This window comes from Scomber japonicus, chromosome 11 (genome assembly GCF_027409825.1).
Source record: "Scomber japonicus isolate fScoJap1 chromosome 11, fScoJap1.pri, whole genome shotgun sequence".
In the NCBI taxonomy this organism is placed as follows: domain Eukaryota; kingdom Metazoa; phylum Chordata; class Actinopteri; order Scombriformes; family Scombridae; genus Scomber; species Scomber japonicus.
This window is the reverse complement of record NC_070588.1, coordinates 2,344,778-2,367,277: the sequence shown is the minus strand read 5'-3', so window position 1 is coordinate 2,367,277 and position 22,500 is coordinate 2,344,778. Positions and strand designations below refer to the sequence as shown.

At 41.7% G+C, this 22,500-nt stretch overlaps 1 protein-coding gene across 1 annotated transcript in view; it reads right to left on the bottom strand.

The window, feature by feature from the left end:
• Positions 1-14,263: 14,263 nt before the first annotated feature.
• LOC128368298 (uncharacterized) overlaps positions 14,264-22,500 on the bottom strand; it is a 33,200-nt gene continuing 24,963 nt past the window's right edge. The window contains exons 11-21 of the mRNA XM_053329089.1: positions 22,365-22,500; positions 19,920-20,076; positions 19,184-19,271; positions 18,995-19,057; positions 18,434-18,633; positions 18,190-18,321; positions 17,727-17,911; positions 17,442-17,593; positions 15,701-15,946; positions 14,657-14,819; positions 14,264-14,356 (exon numbers count right to left, since the gene is read on the bottom strand). The exon at positions 22,365-22,500 is cut by the window's right edge and continues 111 nt beyond it. Coding sequence (XP_053185064.1) covers positions 14,264-14,356; positions 14,657-14,819; positions 15,701-15,946; positions 17,442-17,593; positions 17,727-17,911; positions 18,190-18,321; positions 18,434-18,633; positions 18,995-19,057; positions 19,184-19,271; positions 19,920-20,076; positions 22,365-22,500 — 1,615 coding nt within the window. The remainder of the gene's footprint in view (positions 14,357-14,656; positions 14,820-15,700; positions 15,947-17,441; positions 17,594-17,726; positions 17,912-18,189; positions 18,322-18,433; positions 18,634-18,994; positions 19,058-19,183; positions 19,272-19,919; positions 20,077-22,364) is intronic.

Sequence of the window (22,500 nt, the reverse complement as noted above, 5' to 3'; positions counted from 1 at the left end):
TGAAAGTCCTCTAAAACAGAATGCATGAATTTATGTTATAGTAACTATGGAATCAAGGTTGAAAGCCCTTCTAGGTCCCTGGTGAGTCACAAGGGTTAACGATGCGATGGGTAGAGCAATCAGTTCAGAGAGACATAGATGAGTGGTCAGGTTGTCTTACCTTCTGGAGGCTTTCCGACCAATCTGGAGGAAAATGTTCTCTTGTGAGGCTTCGTCACCTGCAATGCTCCTTTATCACAGCATGTCCTACATTTATAGGGATGTAATCAGGGCAGACTGGTTTCACCGGATTCAGTGTTTGTGGGCGGGTCACATTTAATTACAGATTGTATTTAATTTGTTGGATTTTTTGCAAATTCCCGCAAGATGGCAAAGAAGTATGAAATAAGACCCATATTGATCAGCTATGATAACACATTTTATGTTTTAGCCTTTACATTTTGAACTATAAGTTTTACAAATTATTTTATTTCCTGGTTATGTAATAAGATAAGATGTGGTTGTCAGTAAAGTCAGTGGTGTGACACATTTAATTAAATCTCTTTAATTACACACACACTGCCGCACCTCAGGCATCAAAAATCATAGATCTGTTTGATGTTGCTCTGCTACATTCCATAACCTATCATGGGATTGGTTCCAGCTTTGAGAAAAACAACAACAAGCTGTTATGCTATGTTTTTTACGTAACCAGCCTACCTATCATTGATTGCTTCTTCATTTCCAAGAGTCCTGATTGACTATTTTTAAGTGTTTTAATTAACAGTGTCCAGGAACAAAAGCATGAAAGCTCAGAACACTTTACAGTTTTAGTTCAGTTTGTCCAAAAAGGTTGGTTCATATCTTCATGTGTTGTGCGTCTGTCCTGCGACAGTAACCTCTGTGATACTGGTAACATGGAATATGAATAAACATACCAGTCTCTTCAATGACATGAGCAGATGCAGACACTCAGGTTAGCAGAAAAGTGATTATTAAAGGACCAATTCACCCAAATCACGCTCACGCTACTGCCCTCTGGTGCCTTAAAACCCGCACTTCACGACTCCTGAACAGCTTCTATCCTTGTGCCATCAGGGAGCTGAACAGCAATCTCCAGAAATAGACTCTTTTAAATTGTTAACTTTAAATAAGTGCAATTCAAGGTGCAATACAGGCTGCAGCATCTACACTGACTTGTTTATATGATGACTGTATATGATTACCGTAAATTCCGGACTATAAGCCGCTACTTTTTTCCCACACTGGAGATTACTCCAGTAAAAGTAAGACTTAGTTTAATGACTTAGAAGTCGCCAAATGACTTACTTTAACGAATTTCGTTAGTTTATATAATGCAGATTTGTAAAATATTACTTTTATGAGGGTCACAGTCACAGACAATAAACTTAGCATTTGATAATTGTGGTAGCAGCGGTGCAGCAGATGTAATGAAGTCCATGCAGCACGCTGGATGAAAATTGGCTTCTTTTCCCTCAAGCAGGGCACACTCGCCAAATAATCCGGACTTTAGGGGGCAAACGTGCTTGGGCACAGTACGATTGCGCAGTGCGCCCTAAATGTGTGTAGTCAAGGGGGTGGGGGTTGCGTGATGGCTGTCAGGCATCGCCGATCGGACCAACCCTAGCTAATATCTCATATTACAACGTGGGACACCTGCGGCTTAAAATCCGGTGCGGCTTGTACAAGTACAAAATTGATTTTCTTTCTAAAATTTGAGCATGCGGCTTTTAATCAGGTGCGCTCCGTAGTCCAGAATTTACGGTATGTTCTTATATATTTTTATACTGTCTGTCATGTTGTTTATGTCGCACCACTCAGGGGTTGCATGAGAATTTCGTTGGAACAGTAATGTCCAATGACAATAAAGTATTCTGATTCTGACCTGACCAGTCAAACAGCTTTGGTTTTATTTTCGATTGTCCAGGTATTAAGTTCTCTGCCTGAGATTTCTGCCTCAACCTGACACAGTGGAGATAAATCAGTTTGTGATGCTGATGATGCTGATTATAAGGACGCATTTAAAACATTCAACAGCAAAATTTCCACAAACAAGCAAGGAAAGACGTTTTCTTTCTGTTAAAGCGAGTGGCTTACCTTTCCTTCAAAGCTTCAACTCGCTGGACGAGAGGAGACTTCAACTGCGTTCACCTGAATGCAACTGACCACAGACCAGCCGCTCTCAATCGTACCTGCAGAAGGAAGAGAGATTTCTTTGTTTGGGACTTGTGGATAACTTAATGACCCACAGCCCAAGAACTTTGGATACGTCTGAGTTTCCGCATCACTCCGCCGAAACCAGCCCCATCAACCTCGGGAAGATCAGAACCGCGCTCACAGACTCACACTGGAGGACGGTGTTGGGTCTTATACTGACAGACAGAGCCCACTACGACTTGCTTCAAGCCTCATCTTTACCCATCTTATAGTAAGAGGTTTTCGTCTGAGTTGTTAGTGTTACACACACTAATACTAGTTTAGTATTATCTTGTATTGCTGTGTTAAGCTTGTGTTTTGGGACCGCCGTGTCCGTGTTTGCTGCTGGGTCAGCCTTCCTTTGTTCTTGTTTCTCTTTCCCTGTACTAACCGCACATATATACATTCACATCCTGTATCACACAGGTGTTGGTGAGGTAACACAGGACAGCCAAGCTACATCCGGAGGGACCTCATCCTCAGTCACTTAGCTGGTGTGTTTGGGAGGGTTGACCACGAGTCAGTGCTATTGCATCATATTGTCTAGTGGTAACGGCCCCCGTATCCGCCCCCTGTTCTTGTGTGACCAGACTTCTTTGCAGAGTCCGCCATCTTGAATTTCCACGCTCCTGGATACACCCACTCACAAGCATACACATGCTCCCTCTCTCCCACTCACACATACACACCTGTCTATTCGTACAGTCTTAATCATACACAGCTGTTGCTTCGTGTTTGTTCATTAGTTGTAGTGGTAGGACAGTTTATGGTCCCGGTCTGGTTTGGTGCCCCAAATTAACCATTAAATCAATCATTTTTTTCTTTTTAATAAATTAGAATTATTTTATAATTATTAATTATTATTAATAACCAAACACAATCCCTTCCACTCCTACAGATACATCAAAAATCCCTTTGAGTCTTTCAGAGGAAACTTGATGAAAACTGTCAGCTTAATAAAGCACAAACAGCTTCATGCAAAGTCACATAGAGAATTGCCTGGAGCAAAATACCACACATGAAAGCAGAGGAGCTCGTCTTTAGGTGTGGTGTCAACTATGCTTAATGACATAAGTGCTCTGTGTTTTCATTTGTTCTTTTTTTAATCTGTGTGACAGGTATAAAACTACCTGTGTGCCAAGAATGTAAAAGCCACTTTAACTAGGCTCCATTATGATTAGACATTGTTAGACATTGTCACATTATGAGACATGTGATGGGTGAGGCGTTGCAGTGTGACTTCTTCTGTTCTTGGACAGGACTTCTTGCTTTGTTGTTTTTTTGCTGCAGGGCCTCTTAGCCGGTGAATCCAGTTATGACTGCAGCTACAGAAGATGATTTAGTGATGCGTCACACAGCATCACACAGGATTGTCATACAGGTGTGTGTGTGTGAGTGTGTGTGTGTGTGTGTGAGTGTGAGTTCAAACCCGCCCTCATGCAAACCGAACCTCCACACAGAGAGACCAGCTGCACACACAAAGATTAATAATATAATATTATACTTAAATGCAACATTTCAATCAGATAGACTTCATCAGGCATTAGCTCTCCTCTCTGCTGTGGTTGTACAGGGAACGGACGGCCCGTATCAGGGGGTCTGATACCCTGCACTACCGGAGAACCCCCCACACGACTCCCCGAGGGACACGGTCGAAAGCCTTTTCAAAGTCCACAAAACACATGTTCCCAGGACCCTCGAGGATCCTGCAGAGGGTGTAGAGCTGATCCACAGTTCCACGACCCGGACGAAAACCACATTGCTGCTCCTGGATCCAGTAACCCCAAATAGACCTTGCCAGGGAGGCTGAGGAGTGTGATCCCCCTATAGTTGGAACACAACCTCTGGTCCCCCTTCTTAAAAAGAGGGACCACCACCCCAGTTTGCCAATCCAGAGGCACTGCCCCCGATGTCCACGCGATGTTGCAGAGTCGTGTCAACCATGACAGCCCCACAACATCCAGGGCCTTGAGGAACTCGGGGCGGATCTCATCCACCCCTGAGGCCGAGGAGCTTTTTGACCACCTCGGCAACCTCAGCTCCAGAGATAGGAGAGCCCGCACTCGGTTCCCCAGGCCCTGCTTCCTTACCATACGGCGTGTCGGTGGGATTGAGGAGGTCTTTGAAGTATTCCTTCTACCAATCCACAATGTACCGAGTTGAGGTCAGCAGCACACCGTCCCCACCATACACAGTGTTGAAAAACCAGGAAAACCAAATATACAGTATATAGCACTGCAGGACTTTAATTTCCATGAAATAATACTGAATAACACTTTGATCAGTAATAAAAGATATAAAACTTTCATCAGAGGCATGACAGGGGATGCCACATTACTGGGAGGAAACGTATTGCGGAACAAACTAATGTTTTTCACGTCAGAACAATAAACCTGAATAAATGAGACGGATGGAGAGATGTTTGACAGGGGAGAAAAGAAAAAACAGGCCATGCATCTGAGACACACAAGACTGCTGAAGGTCATCAACCAAAACACAAGTTAAGAAAATATAACAGAGCCTATCTTGCTATTGTCTTCACAGTGAATCAGGTGGAAGAGGAGAGACCAGAGTACATTTTATGTCTGAAAACTGTGACAGCTGACAGTATGAGACCCAACAAATTAAGAAGACACTTAGATACATTACAACCCAGTCACATCAAAAAGCCCTTTGAGTTCTTTCAGAGGAAACTTGATGAAAACCGTCAGCTTAATAAAGCACAAACAGCTTCATGCAAAGTCACATAGAGAATTGCCTGGAGCAAAATACCACACATGAAAGCGGAGGAGATCATTAGCTTTGTGGTGTCAACTATGCTTGATGACATAAGTGCTCTGTGTTTTCATTTGTTCTTTTTTTAATCATGAAGACACCTGTATGACATTTATAAAACTACCTGAGCGACATTCCTCTTCAAAGAATGTAAAAGCCACTTCAACTTGGCTCCATTATGAGACATGTGATGGGTGAGGCACGGTATAATCATTCAGGTATGTCCTAAATAAAAGCACATACTATGTGCATTCAGCTGACACAAAGATGTGTGAACACGTGTACACTTTGGTTTGAGAAGCGGGGGACACACACACAAAACAATGGCATCAACATACTATGAGCATTCAGCTGACTTATTAAATGTTCTTCAGTGACTGAACATCGTGTCCTGACTTCTTGCTTTGACCAGCTGCACTTAAATGCAACATTTCAATCAGATAGACTTCATCAGGCATTAGCTCTCTCTCTCCTGTGGTATCTTTTTATGTGCATCACATCTTTAGAATACTTTGTTTATAATCCAGCATAAAAGCAAATATAGTCTACATATGCATACTAAAGACATGTATAACATGTAATAATATGGCTGTGCTGTTCATATTATCAAAACTTCCAGCATGTATCACCGCTCCATGTCATCATATGAAATACTTCATTCAGGGTTCTGGTGATGTCTCTCATAATCAACAGCTCTGCCTCTTTCACATGAATGCACTTATAGCTGGAAAACCCAGAATGAACAGAGCTTGCTGATAATCAGATTCAAGCTTGATGAGATGTGCTGTATGTTTTTGTTTGTCCTTTTTTTTTATCATGAACACATTTTTATTGTTACACTTCAAATCTCTTTCATGTCTGAACATAATGACTGGTCATATATCAAAACATAGCTGGATTAAGCAAGATTTATGATTGGGTGAACTTTAGATAGAAATACATAAATTGGTTAATTTGTTCTTCAAAACAAAGACTCAGAAGTGAAGAACTCAAATGAATCATTTCTACGTATTACCTAATTTCAATTTCAATGTATTTATTTAAAAATGGAGAGTGTACATCAATTAACATTCAGAGAAATGTAAATGTACCAGAAAGGCCAGTTTTCATTGTTAGTCCTTTGCCTGGCTGTTACTATTCCACAATTCCAGTCAACAACTTTAATGAAGAATAAAATGTTCAATAAAAATATCCTTAAATTTAATGAACAAACACATCAATCTGTTTTGCAGTTTAAGATCATCATTAAAATGTCTAAAGTGGATATGAAACTATTATGAATATTATGTCTCTACTACAATTGCTACCCAGCCATCTCAAGAATAGGACAGAAACAGTCATTTACTCCACAAGGCTCTCTCTCTCTCTCTCTCTCTCTCTCTCTCTCTCTCTCTCTCTCTCACTCTCTCTCTCTCTCTCACTCTCTCTCTCTCTCTCTCTCTCTCTCTCTCTCTCTCTCTCTCTCATAAAGTACTTATTCATTCATATTCATGTAATAACTATAATAAGATACTGTAAATGCCACACTTTGACATACAGTAACTTAAGAAAAGGGCATGTTAGGTGTCATTCTGATGGTATAATATGTTTACTCTTACTGATACTTCCTACTAGTCTGGTATTTATTAAAGCTGTGCAAATCACAACAACAACAAAAATAAGCAGCAAAAAGCAAAGTCACTGAACCCAAAAAACCTCTCCCTGAAAACACATGTAAAACGTCAATGAAATGAATGATATTCCTGACATTATCATTACTGAATCTCAGTGCTGGATTTGACATGGTCGACCACAACATATTACTAGACCGACTGAAAAACTGGGTGGGACTACCTGGCACAGTAATAAAGTGGTTTGAATCCTGCTTAAAAGACAGGGACTATTATGTATCAATAGGTAATTAAACATCAGAGTGAACAAAAATGACAGGCTCCATTCTGGGGCCTCTTCTGGTTTAAACTGCTGAGCTGTTTCATTGCATGTAGGGGGGGGGGTCCTAAGCTTATTAACCATAGCAAACAGAGTGTGAGTATTGCTGATGTTCTTATTAATAATTTCAGATTTCTTGAGACAGACAGCCACCTTCTCAGGAAGCTGTTAATTTTCCTTTCCAAAGCTTCAGCAGTAGACAACGGAACCTCATACACAAGCAGAGGCCACAGGAGTCTTGGAAGGACTCCATGCTGGTAGCCCCAGGCCTTATACTGCCCTGGAAGGCCATTTTTCTCCAGTGCTTTTAGCCACACTTCTGCTTGGTTGAGCATGCCCTGTCATTCAGCTCGGCTCTGTACCACCTTCCCAGGCTCTTTACCGGCTTCTCTGTGACAGTTGGAATAACATTTTTGCCAAAAGCACCGTACGACGACGAATGGCCTACTTTATAATTGTTTTAATATATAGGGCGCACCACATTATAAGGCGCACAGAATAGAAGCTATTAGCTATTAACATCACAAAGCGGAGCAGTAGATTTTCTCTGAACTAGCTCATTGATGATTTTTTGCTGATTTTTCAAAATGAAACGTTGGTTAATACCGAGCAAAGAAAAGACAGAGAGGCCAGCGGAGGAGGCAGAGAGGCCAGAGGAGAGGGCAGAGAGGGCAGCGGAGAGGGCAGCGGAGAGGGCAGAGAGGGCAGCGGAGAGGGCAGAGAGGGCAGCGGAGAGGGCAGCGGAGAGGGCAGAGAGGGCAGCGGAGAGGGCAGAGAGGGCAGCGGAGAGGGCAGAGAGGGCAGCGGAGAGGGCAGAGAGGGCAGCGGAGAGGGCAGAGAAGCCAGCGGAGAGGGCAGAGAAGCCAGCGGAGAGGGCAGAGAGGGCAGCGGAGAGGGCAGAGAAGCCAGCGGAGAGGGCAGAGAAGCCAGAGAAGAGGGCAGCGGAGAGGGTAGAGAAGCCAGAGGAGAGGGCAGAGAGGGCAGCGGAGAGGGTAGAGAAGCCAGAGGAGAGGGCAGAGAGGGCAGCGGAGAGGGTAGGGAAGCCAGCGGAGAGGGCAGAGAAGCCAGCAGAGAAGCCAGCGGAGAGGGCAGAGAGGGCAGCGGAGAGGGTAGGGAAGCCAGCGGAGAGGGCAGCGGAGAGGGCAGCGTAGAGGGCAGAGAGGGCAGCGGAGAGGGTAGAGAAGCCAGCAGAGAAGCCAGCGGAGAGGGCAGAGAGGGCAGCGGAGAGGGCAGCGGAGAGGGCAGAGAAGCCAGCGGAGAGGGCAGAGAAGCCAGCGGAGAGGGCAGAGAAGCCAGAGGAGAGGGCAGCGGAGAGGGTAGAGAAGCCAGAGGAGAGGGCAGAGAGGGCAGCGGAGAGGGTAGAGAAGCCAGAGGAGAGGGGAGATAGGGCAGCGGAGAGGGTAGGGAAGCCAGCGGAGAGGGCAGAGAAGCCAGCAGAGAAGCCAGCGGAGAGGGCAGAGAAGCCAGCAGAGAAGCCAGCGGAGAGGGCAGAAAGGGCAGCGGAGAGGGCAGAGAGTGCAGCGGAGAGGGCAGAGAAGCCAGCAGAGAAGCCAGCGGAGAGGGCAGAGAGGGCAGCGGAGAGGGCAGAGAAGCCAGCAGAGAAGCCAGCGGAGAGGGCAGAGAAACCAGCAGAGAAGCCAGCGGAGAGGGTAGAGAGGGCAGCGGAGAGGGTAGCAGAGGAGAGCGGAGAATCGCCTTGGCCATCGACCTCTGGCGCTGTCGGATCAGCCTTCCTCCAAGTGTCGCAAGTATCGAGAGGAATATTTACAATATGGATTCACATGCGTCGTTGTCAACAAAATACAACTTCTCCAATGTGTAGTGTGTACAGAGGTGCTTGCACATGAGAGCCTAAAGCCCGTAAAAATGCTCAGACATTTTGGGGTCAAAATAGAGCCAAATGGTGTGGAACGCTGTCACTTCGGCGACGCCCCCTGACTACGGAGGCTACGAAATATTACCGTAATAACCATATACAAGGCGCACCGGATTGTAAGGCGCACTGTCAGCTTTTGAGAAAATTGAAGGCTTTTAGGTGCGCCTTATAGTGCGGAAAATACGGTAATGTAAGTACATTTAATCAAGTACTGCACTCAAATACAACCTTAACATACTTGTACTTTGCCTTCAATTTAGAAGTAGCAATAGAACAATGTAAAAGTACTCAGAAGTAAAAGTCCTGCATTTCAAATCTATAAAAATACTTAAAAGAGATACGAATGTCAAGTAGTTTAAACACTATTCAAATACTGCATGACGTAGAAGCCTTTCAAAGAGCCATCTTTGGTTGTTTTCTCTCATCAAAGGAAGCTCCCATGCAAGACATAAGGTGTCGAGGCTCTCCTTTTCATCAGATGAGAGTTCACACTCTTAAACCCAATCTAGAAGAATCTAAGAAAAATCATGTAGTTTGCAGAATACACACCAGTGTAATTTTCTCCCATACATCAATGTCTGGACAGTCAGTCATTTCTATGATGGCAGTTTCAGCTGTGCCCCCACACAGGATGTGAACAATTGCAGGGCTTAGGCCTGTCATTGCAGGACCTCCATGCAAAAAGCAATGACCAATCATTCAGCCTGCCATCAGAAACAGGTCACTCTCAACAAGGAATACAGAGGATGAAAGTACAAGATGGTCTGGCTCTCCATCAAACAGCTTTGTGTCACCAGAGTTTCCTGTGCAAACAGAAGAAATTCCTTGATCAATTATCATGTAGTCAAAATTTTAGTGATTCTGTGGTTGTATAGAATAAGAGTATACTCCTAAATACATCTTAAATGCCTCATGAAGTGAAAAATAAATGTTAATATGTAGTGTTCCTGTGTTAATTGTTCATTTGGCTCTTGATATGACATATATGTCAAATAAACACCATCAGATTATTTTTACATCAAAATCCCATAAAATCCCTGTCTTTCCTGTAAAACAGTACCAAATGTCTGATGACAGCATCTTTTTTCTTTTATGACCAAAAATGTTATTCAAACACTATGAATTTGCAATTTGTAATTAACTAGCTAAACTACACGACCCAAGTAGTTAACTACTGAAAAAGCTACAGAGCTTTGTTTAACTACCACCCAACTACTGCAAACTGTAGATAAAGTGGTAATTGAACTATATGTATCATAAACAAAAAAAAACGGCCAGACATATATAATTATATATATATATTTTAACAGCTCAAAATAATAAATTGCTTTTTCTATTGTTATCATGATCTCATAACTTCGCCACTTCACATCAACTTGGAAAGGTAACAAAAAACAAACTTAAATAGTCTTTCTTCTAATTGTTCACAATAAAATTGCTGATGTTAGTGTTTTTCACCAGACAGCACGGCATGTAAAAGCATTGATATACGATAGTTCACCTGTTGGAGGTAAAGTGCAGATCGCGGCGGACAAAGCCGGTTTGTTTGCAGCATGTAACACCCCACTGTGGCTGTTTCTGCTTATACTTTAACCTCCTGTACTATTTATAACTGATACGTGAACAAATTAGCGCTAAATATCTCCACGTCTTTACCTGATTTCATGTGAATGCTAAAAAAGTTTGCGCAAATTACCGCGTTACACTTCCTATAAACCTTTCAGAATAAAATCCTCTCAAACCTTTCAATGTGAAGCAGCGAAAGCAGGGCGACTCCTCAAATGGTGGTAAAACAAATGCGTGTGGACTGAGGTCGTCCTCACTTCAAAAGACCAAGATGTATCAAGTTACTAACGTTATATGTTGCCATAGTTTCATTTCGTTAAGTTAGAAACAGAATAAAAAGTTAAGTTAGCCTAATCGGTGTAAACTGGATTAGCTCCTGCGGTACCATAAACTACATATTTATCATCCTACCCACGAAAGACATTTCTGGACATTTAATTTTTCACCAGCAACGACCACAAACTCACCTGTTGGCTGCTCATTGTCTTAATTGAATCCCCCAAAACTTGCGTTTGCGAGTAGGAATCGTGTCTGTGACAAAAAACTGGAGACCAATGAATGCAAGAGAAAATACTTAAAAAATATTAAATCATGAACTTAATATTATATTTATATATTTTAATAAATTAAAGTAGAAGAATAATAAAAGCTGGACTAGAGTCAAAGGTGGCCAGTTGAAATGAATGAATCCTGGTCGGTCCTATTGTTGGGGGAGGGGGCAGCGGGCATCCTGACGGCCTTAAATTGACTCTCAACAGCACCACCTGATGGTGTGGAGTGCGAATTACAGGACATTTGTGTGTGGCTCTCAGTGCATTTGTGTATGGATCAGCAAGGCGGAATATTACTGCCAAAAGTCACATGACAGTTCCGGAGTTGTAGAATTAAGTTGTACATGAAAGATTTTTTTTTGTTGTACTTTAAAGATTTTAGTTTGGTTTTTTTTACTTAAAGAAATATGCTATTTTTTTTCTGAAACATAGTACATTTGTACTGTCATACATTTGTTTGATAGGTAGTTTCTTATTTGCAAAACAAAATGCATTAGTTTGTGAATGATGTTTTGAAAACCACACTGAGTTTGTTTGTGAATCATTGGGTGTGAATAAAACATGTTTTGTGTGTTTGTGGAGTTTTGGCAGTAATTTAAATCCATACAATCACACCAGTCCTCGCTGGTTACCTGTCAGCAGCATTGGGGGTAACCTAACGCGTTAGCTCCACAGTTTAAATACTCAGTTGTTTAGTTATGTTTTCAAAAAGGTAATCTGTTATTATTTTAACCAACTATTCCTGTAGCTACCTTTTTACCACAAGAAAAGAAAATATGCCACAAATTCTCCCTATTCCTTTTTTGGCAGGCAGACAGCCGGCTACGTGCTCCGGTTATATCAGTGCACACCTGTACGGCAGCTCAGAAGGGACAGCATTCACTTGGTGTAAATATTCCCATTATTTAGAATTAGTGGGAGGAAGTAAGAACATTACAGTAACATGTAAGTAGTGTGTGTTGATCTGTTGCAGTGATAGATGTGTTTAAAAGCCTGGATGGAGTTTATAACTTGTATGTGTAGTCCTATAAAGACTACATTGTGTCTGTCATTCCTGATAGTAGTGTAGAGATTTACAGATTATGGGCCAGACTTGGCTGTGTGATGATGGGACAGTCATTATATTTAAAGGATGTCTGGACTAAAACTCAATGAGGAATCACAAAGCAACACTAAAGTACTCTAACCAATTACTGTTCTCACAAGGTAATGCTGGAATAGAACTAGTTACTTTTTAAGGGGACTAACTTTGTAATGTAATTAGTTACTTTTAAAGGTCTCCCGCTGTATAAACCTTACTGCTGCTTGAGATCCTCTAGCAGGGCTGTAGAAATGGAAAATCTCTCCTTGACACTAAGAGTGATCGGTCCTATCTGTATAAAAGGTGCTATATAAATGAAGTTTCCTTAGAGAGAAACCGCTTTGAGCTGCACTCATCAAACATGAGTCCAGTGATAGAAAAGTAAAATGAACATGATAGACAGCACACAGTGAAGACTACACTAAGAAATCAATAAAAACACACAAACTGATGTTGATGTTTTACCCACATCCCCTTTATTCATTTATTTTTTTGGTCTTTGATGCTTACACACAAATATAGTAAAGATGAAACAGCACCACCACATGTCTCAGTGTCATTAAGGCCACAGGTTTGGTTCAGTTGAAGTCACAGTTAACATTTCACTTCAATCTACTGATAATTAACATATGGACTTTCTCTCAGGATGAACATGAATGAGACTGAACTGATGTCTACATCTGAGCATGATCTGATATTGTATTAAAGGCACAAGCTGACGACGGCCTCCAGGCTGCTGCTCACAAAAACAGATTAAATATATCAAAAAGAGATAGAAAGGAAGAAGGTTATACTGTGGTCTGCATTTGACTGTCTCTGTATCTAACCAGTGCCGACAGGATGGAATAAATGTCTTCAACGTCTCTGAAAAAGTTATCTGACACTTCACAGCACAATGTCTCCGTGAACTTTGGATCCACTGCACTCTTCCACGTCAACTGCTTTTAACTTTGAGTTTTTCAGGTTTTGGATGAGGCACATTTTATGGTGGTTCAAAAAGAAAAACTCCACCAGACAGTTTATGTTAGTTTTATACAGAAACCACAATGAATGGACAGTAAAGTGTATTGAATTAAACCCTTTAAAAGCCTTCATTAATCACTGACTAGTTCACACAAGAAAGACAACACTCCCTTCGGTCACTGTAAATCCTTCATCTACGTCTGCATCTCTGAGTTGAGCTGAGCTTTGTATCAATCATCAGCTGATTTTTGTTATTTGAGAGTAAATTGATATTCTTGGTATTAAAGTGGTTTGACTCTCAGAGCTCTGATCTCAGTTCCTGGCTCATCACTGCTGCCATCAGGTGTTTGGTTGCAGTACAACAAGCTGCTCAGCACTCTGATGATTCTCTGAAACAGCACTTCATTGTTAACAGTAACCTGTCATAATATATGAAGATGGTGATTAGGAGTGTTGATACTACTGATTAATCATTTGATTATAATATGTTTTACCTTCACCATTACAGAAAGTACATAATAATAAAAAAAAAAGGTTAACTGCAGAAAAGTTGCTCTGATGTTTTGGGTCTGAATAATCACAGATCAGTGTCTGAGCTGCTGGATGAAGGAGGTGCACTCTGTGTGATATGAACACATGAACCTGACTCAGCTGCTGGATGAAGGAGGTGCACTCTGTGTGATATGAACACATGAACCTGACTCAGCTGCTGGATGAAGGAGGTGCACTCTGTGTGATATGAACACATGAACCTGACTCAGCTGCTGGATGAAGGAGGTGCACTCTGTGTGATATGAACACATGAACCTGACTCAGATCAACTGTTGTGACGGTGCCGCCTGGTTGGTCTTTATAAAGTGTGAATCACTGAGGACGACACAGCAACATGTTCTGCTTAGAGACGTTCCTTCAAAGATTTACTCAGGTTGGTTATTAACAAATTAACAAATGATGCACGTGCACATGCTCAGATCTGATAGGAGCTGCATGGCTTCATTCACACAGTTGATCAGATTGTTTCCTGCTCCCAGCCCGACTCAATCAACTCTAAACTCTAAACTGGACTCAATCAAAGCTGGAGAGGGATCAGCAGTGTTTGGTTATCACAGCAACAACAACTGAGCAAATCTTTTCAGGAGGATAAAGCAAAAATCTGGAATCACGCCGAAGGTCGAAGCCTGTAGGTCCGTCCGAGTTACCATGGAAACAACCTGAGAAGACAACAGAAACAAACTAGCATTAGTTATCGGTTCCAGCTGTATGATGTCATGTATCCCAAACTGCAGTGCAATGACATGAATCAGCATTTTAAAAGTTAGCTTTTACCTAATTAGTCCAGGCCATGGTGATGAAGGCTGGGTTTTCATCCACATATCTGTTCCTGGCAGATCTGCGTCTTCTCTTACTGCCATCGCAGCTCTGAGACAAAGTTCAAGACAAAGACACAGATGAAGATTTAGATTTCCGTTTTGCAATAATATTAGTGGTCTGAAGCTTCATACAGAAAACATATATATAACATATAGGAAATATTCATGAAAATACAAATACTTTAGCTGGATACAATTAAAATGTAGCTACTGGGATATGTGACCATAGAAATCAAACAGTACTAATCATCTGAAATGTGATCGACCCATCATGAGAACATGCTGACGTGTGTTCAGACTGCAGCTGTTCTGCATGTGTCTGTGGGAGGATTTGGGAAGGGGGGCGTACCTTGGCGCAGGTGTTGCCCTTCTTCACACACAGGTTGAGTTTGCAGTGCAGGTAGACGTCACCAGACTTCCCAGAGAACTGGAACATGTTGAAGGAGAAGTAGTTGGACGTTCCCTTTCCGTTGCTCTCCACTTTCACCGTCTTGTCAGCAGAGTCGGGACAGCTGCTCAGAACCAAGAAAACACACCAAACATCAGGAGCTGCATCAGCATCCAAAGAATCACAGATGCCCCTGAACATCTGGTCTGTGACTCAGTCTGAACTCACTGCTTATCCATACTGGTTCATATTATTCAGTGTTTTCACATTAAAAGCACAATTTAAAAAGGTTATAGATTTGACACATAACCAAAGACATTCACGTATATACAAACACACTTGGACCTACATATACTCATCTACTCATGAATATAAGTAAACTTCTTCAGTGTTCCTCCTCCTATGTGCATGGTAACCATGGAAACGGCTTATTTTTTTATTTACCAGTAATTTTAAAGTGTTTATGTCCCAATAACTATATCAGTCGCATATCTCAGGGAAGTCACAGATAACAAGGATCAGTCTCGTCAGTGGGTTTAAACTGCGTGTCGCGTAGAAAACCACTCAAGACAATTCAGCTCAGGCAGCAGGAAGGTGCATCTGTGAGATGAGCTCAACAGTGACAGATTGACAGGATTGTGCCCACTCGCTTCTCATTGAAAATGAATGAATTAGGAGCGTCAATCACTTCCTGTCTGAAAAGGCCTTTAGCCGGCGACATTAACAACTGTTACCTCCTGAAAACATGTAACATGTTGACGAGCACTGGCATAGTTTGATTAGACTTTGCCTGATGTGTCAACACTGGCTGTGGCCACTACACTGTGATGTCTGTTAGGTCATCATCAGAGTGGAGGGAAATGTAGGAGGACCAGACTTTGCTTTCAGGGCTCAGTAAGTGGAATCAAAAAGCAGGTTTCTTAAAGAGTCCCTGCTTCTTCTTCATTTAGAACTGACTGAGAAATGCCAAAGCAGCACACTGGCTTCCACCTCTGTGTCTCTCACCCGTTCTTGATCAGGTCGTATTTCGGGTCTTCAGTGGGTGATTTGTCGTTGGTCGCCCAGCAGGAGTCGGTCACCACGGCGACCAGTGTGCCATCCAGCCCGGCCGTCTTCAGCTCCACCCAGACGGTCTGGTCCAGCAGGATTTCAGTGCTGGATGACACAGCTTGTGTGCGGCTGGCGTCGGTGAAGGCATTCATGGTCAGAGTGTATTCCCAAGCCCCAGATACAATCGTCTGGGTCACAGAGCTGCAACACACACACACACACACACACACACACACACACACACACACACACACACACACACACACACACACACACACACACACACACATAATATAGTAATGTTATGTATTGTTATGCATTAAGTATTGTGTGAGTTAATGAGAATCCTAATAAACTAAAGTAAACACACTTCAGCTAAAGCCTCCAACAAGTCCAGTCGAGTAAAACTCAACCTGCACATCTTAAATTCAGTTGCGGCACTTTAAATTTACATTCATCAGCAAACATGAATCTTTATTTTACAGCTGCGAGTCACTTAAACTGTCCCCATGAACATGAGGGAATGGATCAAGTCATGTTAAAATGGAAAACTGTTGAATTTGATCCCAAACATTCATGATTCAGCATTTCATAACTCCATTTAAAAAGGTCCAAAATACGACATTCAGCCCGACTAGACGTCAGCAAGTGTTTACTGTGTGAAGATGTAGTGGAGTCATGGCGACCTGAGCAGTGAATGAAGTCACACTACCTCTGTGTATTAGGGGTGGGCGGATCCATACTGCAGGATCCATACTTCCATACAAGCTACTCATTTGGTATCGATTCTTTAAAAAAAAAATCAATACTAATATCATATATATAAAAAATACTTGCAAATATGCATGTTTTATGTTGTTGGTAATATATTTTATTCATATTTATAATTATTTAATTTGATTATTATTTAATCATAGTGTTTCTGTAAGGCTTCCTCTATTTTACATTAGCACACACATTTTTACTTTACTTATTTTTACTTATTAATGGCCAGCATGTGAGTCCGCTGCAGTCGATTTCAACATGGGTTACAAACTTTCTGTAATTACAGCTAAACATTTCACTAAAATATGTTTCTGCAAACATTTGAGGTGAGAAATGGTAAACAACAGAATCTTGATCCGTACTTGATCAGCACCGCCTAGTTTGATAGTTTGATCTGAACTTTGTGAGCTGTCCGTTCACAATATTCCTTTTTTCCCAACTTTAAATAACATGTTTTGATGCTGATGCTGGTGTGACATCTAGTGAGGCTGAATGTATATTGGAACTTTAAGTTTCTTGAAACGACTCGTCTTTCAAATGTGGGAAATCTCTGACTTTCAGTTCAGATAGTTCAGAGTCAGGGCTGTGAGTGTATATTATGGATCATTTAAGGCTTTTTCAGGCATGCTTGTCTGCTTGTGACTGGTTCTGACCTTTTCTTTAAACAATGAGTATCACTGATGCATAGATCCTGTTTCAGCACAAATTCACTTCTAATTCTGCTTTGTGCACATTTGAATCAGACATTTGAAATAAAAGAATTCTGTTTCAACCAGCACACACACGGCTGGTCAGAATCTGCACTTGTGACCGCTCGTTTTTACTTCTCTGTCCAACTTATAAATGATGAGTCATTCATTAAAATGTGAGAATAAATAATTAACTGTTATTGTCAGCTGGTGATTCAGGATCAAACCTGTTGAACACTCACCTGGATTTGATTTTGAAGGACATGGTTTCCTCTTTCGTTTGGTCGTAGTAGCAGGAGAGGTCGATTTTCACTTCATCATGGCGAGTGATCTTGGAGCCAGAGCTGTCCTGAGCAACGATGGAGTTCTTGAACTTAAGTTGTTTGTCTTCGGCCTGCAGGGTCAAAGGGATACAGACAGTGTTACTGCTGCCACACATGGATCACTAACACAAGTGTGAGGAGAAGCTCAGCTGAGAGGCAGAAGGGATCTGACTGAGAGTCAGTTATTAGAGAAGAGATGCCCACCGTGAGCACTGTCCCACAGGTGTCGCTCTTGAAGTCGAAGGTCACCATGTGGGTCTTTTCGTCCCGCTGACCTTTGCACTTCTTGTCGTTGAGGTGTAAGACAGAGTAGTCGATGTTCTTTTCCTCCATGAGACAACCAGCCAGACTGACTGAGGCAGAGTTTTTATCGCAGACGGTCGGCTCGCCTGAACAGCAGGACAGACGAGGACAATGAAACACATATATGTGTAGCACTAAGGTTCATACTTTACTAATCAATACGTTTTTGATTCATAATTGATCCAATGTGTAAAGTAAAAGTGTCTCTAATCTCAACAGAGAATTCTCACTTAATGTGACAGTATGTCAGATGGTGTTTCCAGCTCATGAAATGAATTCATGTTTTCACATGTAAACTGTTATATTTAATGCCATATTGTGTCATTTCACATGTGAGACAGGTCTCCCTGTTCAATCTTCTTACCAAAAGTTTTTGCCTTTCTGTATTTGGAGGCAAAACTGGATCGACAGAGGCAGCTGGTTCCACCGCTGGTATCCTCAGCACAGAACTCATGAGCACTGCAGAACGTGTCCTGACAGAAGGCCTTGTCAGAGGCTGAAAGATCAAACACAGATCAATACTTACTAGAGTCAGTCAGTGAGATAAACAGGAATAACAGCTGTTCACATACTGTCTCCATGTAAATGACAGTGAAGGACAGTCTTACAGCAGCTGGTCGATGTCCTCCAGTTCTCCACTTTCTTGTTGAGCAGGCTGCAGGCTTTGACGTAGGCCTCCAGGAACTGGCACTTGAGACCGTCCACCGCCGGGTATTTGCACAGAGTGTCGCTGCAGGCTTTGATGTAGGGATCAGGCTTGATGGAGCTGTGGCAGGAGTCGAAGGGAGCCTTCTTCAGGAGTTCACACCTGTCATGGGAGACAGAAAGATCAAGGAGAATTAAATGTGGACTATCATCTAAACCTATATTAATAAATGATCTAATATCAAATATCATATTGATTTTTTCCTGTCTGACTGAAACTTTTAATTTGAAAGTTTTATTAGTCTTTCTCACCCAACCTGGAAAACTTTACAGGCACTTTTATTTGTTATAGTGTACCGTCCTCCTGGTCCATACGCCCCAATTTATATCTGACTTCTCAGAGTTTTCATCAAACTTAGTCCTCAGTACTGATAAAGTAATTATAGTAGGTGACTTTAATATTCATGTGGACGTTGATAATGAAAGCCTTAGCACTGCATCAGTTCAGGTGTGTCTCTGCTCACCGTTTAGTCATGTCCGTGCATTCAAACTTATTGCCATCAGTCTCCTTGGTCACTTTGTCACAGCTAGGGGGAGACAAACAGCAGAAGTCAGCAGTGTTTCCCAGGCCTCAGTCCTTCATATAAACACACCAGCACTACTAGTATACATGCAGCCCAGTGATGAGGCAGCAGTCAGTGACCAGGTCTTACCTGTCAGAGCTTAAGTCAGCAACCTTCACTTCACTCAGAGTCCGACTGGACTTGCCACATAGACCCGGCATGGTGGTTCCACTTGGTACTGGACAGTTTGAGGAGAGAATATGAGTCAGATGACAGATATGCTAACATTAGCAGCACACCAAAACAAACATGTCTTAAAATGCAACTGAAACAAATCAGGATCCTTTCAGTGAATTTTCCAGATAATGAAGTCAGTAGTGTGCTGTACATGGGCCGATCCAACTAAATGAAATTCATCCTCAACAAATGACAAGAAACACATGAACACCTCAGACTGTTAACTATAATGTCAGATTCTGTTTTTATGTTCATGTCATTTCTAAGTTTAGGCTCATTCCAGATTTGCTGTTTCCACTCTACTTTGGAGATCTTTGAGAGCTGCTTTTATTCCCTCTGTCAAGAACACGTTTTCATTAAAAACTCAAAATATTTGTTGGAGATATTTGTTTTTTCACTACAATCAGCTGATCACAGCCTTACCCCCCCAGCCACCAGCAGCGTGTACAACATAGGTAGTGTAAGTTGGTGCCATGCTGAATGTGTTTACTGCAACATACAGTCAAATGATGTGTTGTTCATTAATCAGCATCAGCAGCGTAAAGCAACGGAAGACCTCAGTTTGAAAAATGACATTTGTATGATAGTTGTTTATTATTCTCACACTGAGCCGCCCTCTTTCATCCATGTAGGATGTGTTTGTCTCTACCTTTCGTGTAGATCTGTGCGGTGTAGCCATCAAAGAAGACAGAGGTGCCGTATTTGGACTTCAACAGCTTGGCGGTGACCCCAGTTTGGTCCTTAGTGAGCTCCACATCGTGATGCTTCGCAGGTGTGCTGCTGAGGGTCAGCTCTTTGCCCTTCAGCTGCATCACAGCAGAGGAACAAAGTGGAGAAAAACACATGATCACACATGACAAACTCACTCAATGATTCAGTCATCTTCTGCTTCTGTGCTCCACTTTTTCCAGTTTGGACCTTTCTACTTCTCCTCCACATTTCAGAGAGACATCTGATACTTTTGACTGCACTGCATTTATCTGACTGCCTTCCATTTACTCTCAGCATGAGATAAATGTGGCTGTTATCAGAAACAATATTTCAGCTTTTCATGTTTAAGAGTATGTAGTCAAACTGCAGAGGAGCATGTGAGCCATCAACATGTTTCTGTCAGCTTTTACAGTGTTTGTGTATTTCTCTGTCATCTATAACACAAACTAATCAAATAGTTTAAAACCTAACAAGACAAACACACTGAACAGAATATTACTGTTGCTCCCAGTTTTATTACTACAGTATTTACAGTTTGGTACAAGCAGCAATCAAAAGACACTAAGTACATTTACTGCAGTACTGTACTTAGGTTCATTTAGAGATACTTGTACTTTACTCAAGTATTTGAAATCAGTGCTACTTTGTAGTTGTACTCCTTTACAATTCAGAGAGAAATATTGTACTTTATACTCCACTACAATCATCTGGTAGCTTTAGTCACTTTTCAGATGAACATTTAACATGAAGTAAGATGAGTCTGTAAATTGCGTTGCAGAGTTTAATATTAAAGCAGCATTTCTAAACTTCACATGAAGTCAGTGTGTAGTTGTGGTTCCTTGTCATGTTTCAGATGTCTGTGAGTTGTTAGTTACTCTAAACTTTGTTTCAATACATAAAACCCAACGAGGTAAAACTCCAATATTTCACAAAGAAATAAAAAGACGAGAGAAAAGTTTCTGAAAGTAAATTCAAAGGTATATTGCAGAACATGTATTTAACATATTCACAGCCTGATTTTCTGCAAAACAAGAACTTCTACTTTTCATACTTTAAGTAAATGACTTTACCTGCTAATACTTCTGTACCTTTACTGAAGTAGGATTTTAAATGCAGGGCTTTTGATTGTAATGGAGCATGTTGACATTGTGATATTTCTACTTTTAATGAAGTAAAGGATCTGAGGACTTCTTCAAGCATTGAGTACAAAGTTATTGAAGCACAGACTCTTAAAACGCAGCATCACAGGGTCCCTGCCCACCTAGCAGAGGTTAGCTTAGCTGATACGTTGACTTGACTAACAACAGCTTAATTTAGGCCAAATAAATATAAATATATATAAATAAATAGACTGTACTTATATAGCGCCTTTCTAGTCTGTGCAACCACTCAAAGCGCTTTACATGACAAGTCATTCACCCTTTCACACACATTCATACACTGATGGCAGGAGCTACCACACAGGGTGCCAACCTGCTCATCAGAGGGATCTAACCATTCATTCACATTCACACACCGTTGGCACAGCAACGGGAGCAATTTGGGGTTAAGTGTCTTGCTCAAGGACACATCGACATGTGGACTGGAGGAGCCGGGAATCGAACCACCAATCTTCCAATTGGAGGACGACCGCTCTACCTCCTGCCCACAGCCGCCCCAAAACATTCTCAACAGGAATAAACAGACAGCTTTCCAACCATTGATATGATCCTCTGCAATTACTCTGCATCTGTCCACTTACTGCACATTTTATGCTTCTTACATGTGAAAATACAAAAAGAGACAAGTTAATGTCTCAGCACTGCAGTAAAACATGTGTGACAGAGGTGCTCATGTGATGATGATAATAATAATAATAATATAGTCTACTTGTGAATGTTTTTAACAAATAGTGTAAAACCTAAAGTATGCAGTCTTTCTGTAAGCTTCATCATGTGTTTATCAATGACTGATGACGTATTTATGAATAAAAAATAGATTTGTGGTTCAGAAGTTTGGTATAGAGACTAATGAGAGGAAACTGTGAAGGGTCAGAATATGAACAGTATGTAAAGGTTCAAATGTACTACAGCTGTGAGCAGGAAACTGGAGCACAGTGAAGACATGATGACCTCAGAACATTAACACAGTGTGTGTATACCATGGTGTTACACTGGGAGGAAATGAACTCAGTGTGTGTATATACCATGGTGTTACACTGGGAGGAAATGAAATCAATGATATGTTGGGGATGCCTCCTTTATCAACTTGTTTTGGTTTGAGGGATTCAGACTAAACACCAAACATGAACTGATGATTGCTTTTGGCACATTTGGAACATGGCAGTACAAAAATAGAACCATTTCAACAGCAGGAAGTGAACCTGTGTCTGAAGGTAACTCACCGTAACCCTCCCACCTTGTTCCAGGTGAATCTTAACATCTGGCCCATCCAGATGCAGGATCACATGATCCAAAAAGCTAACATCTGTACGATGGCGGTCCTTGAAGATGGCCTGAAGCTTGACCCCTGTTTCTGAC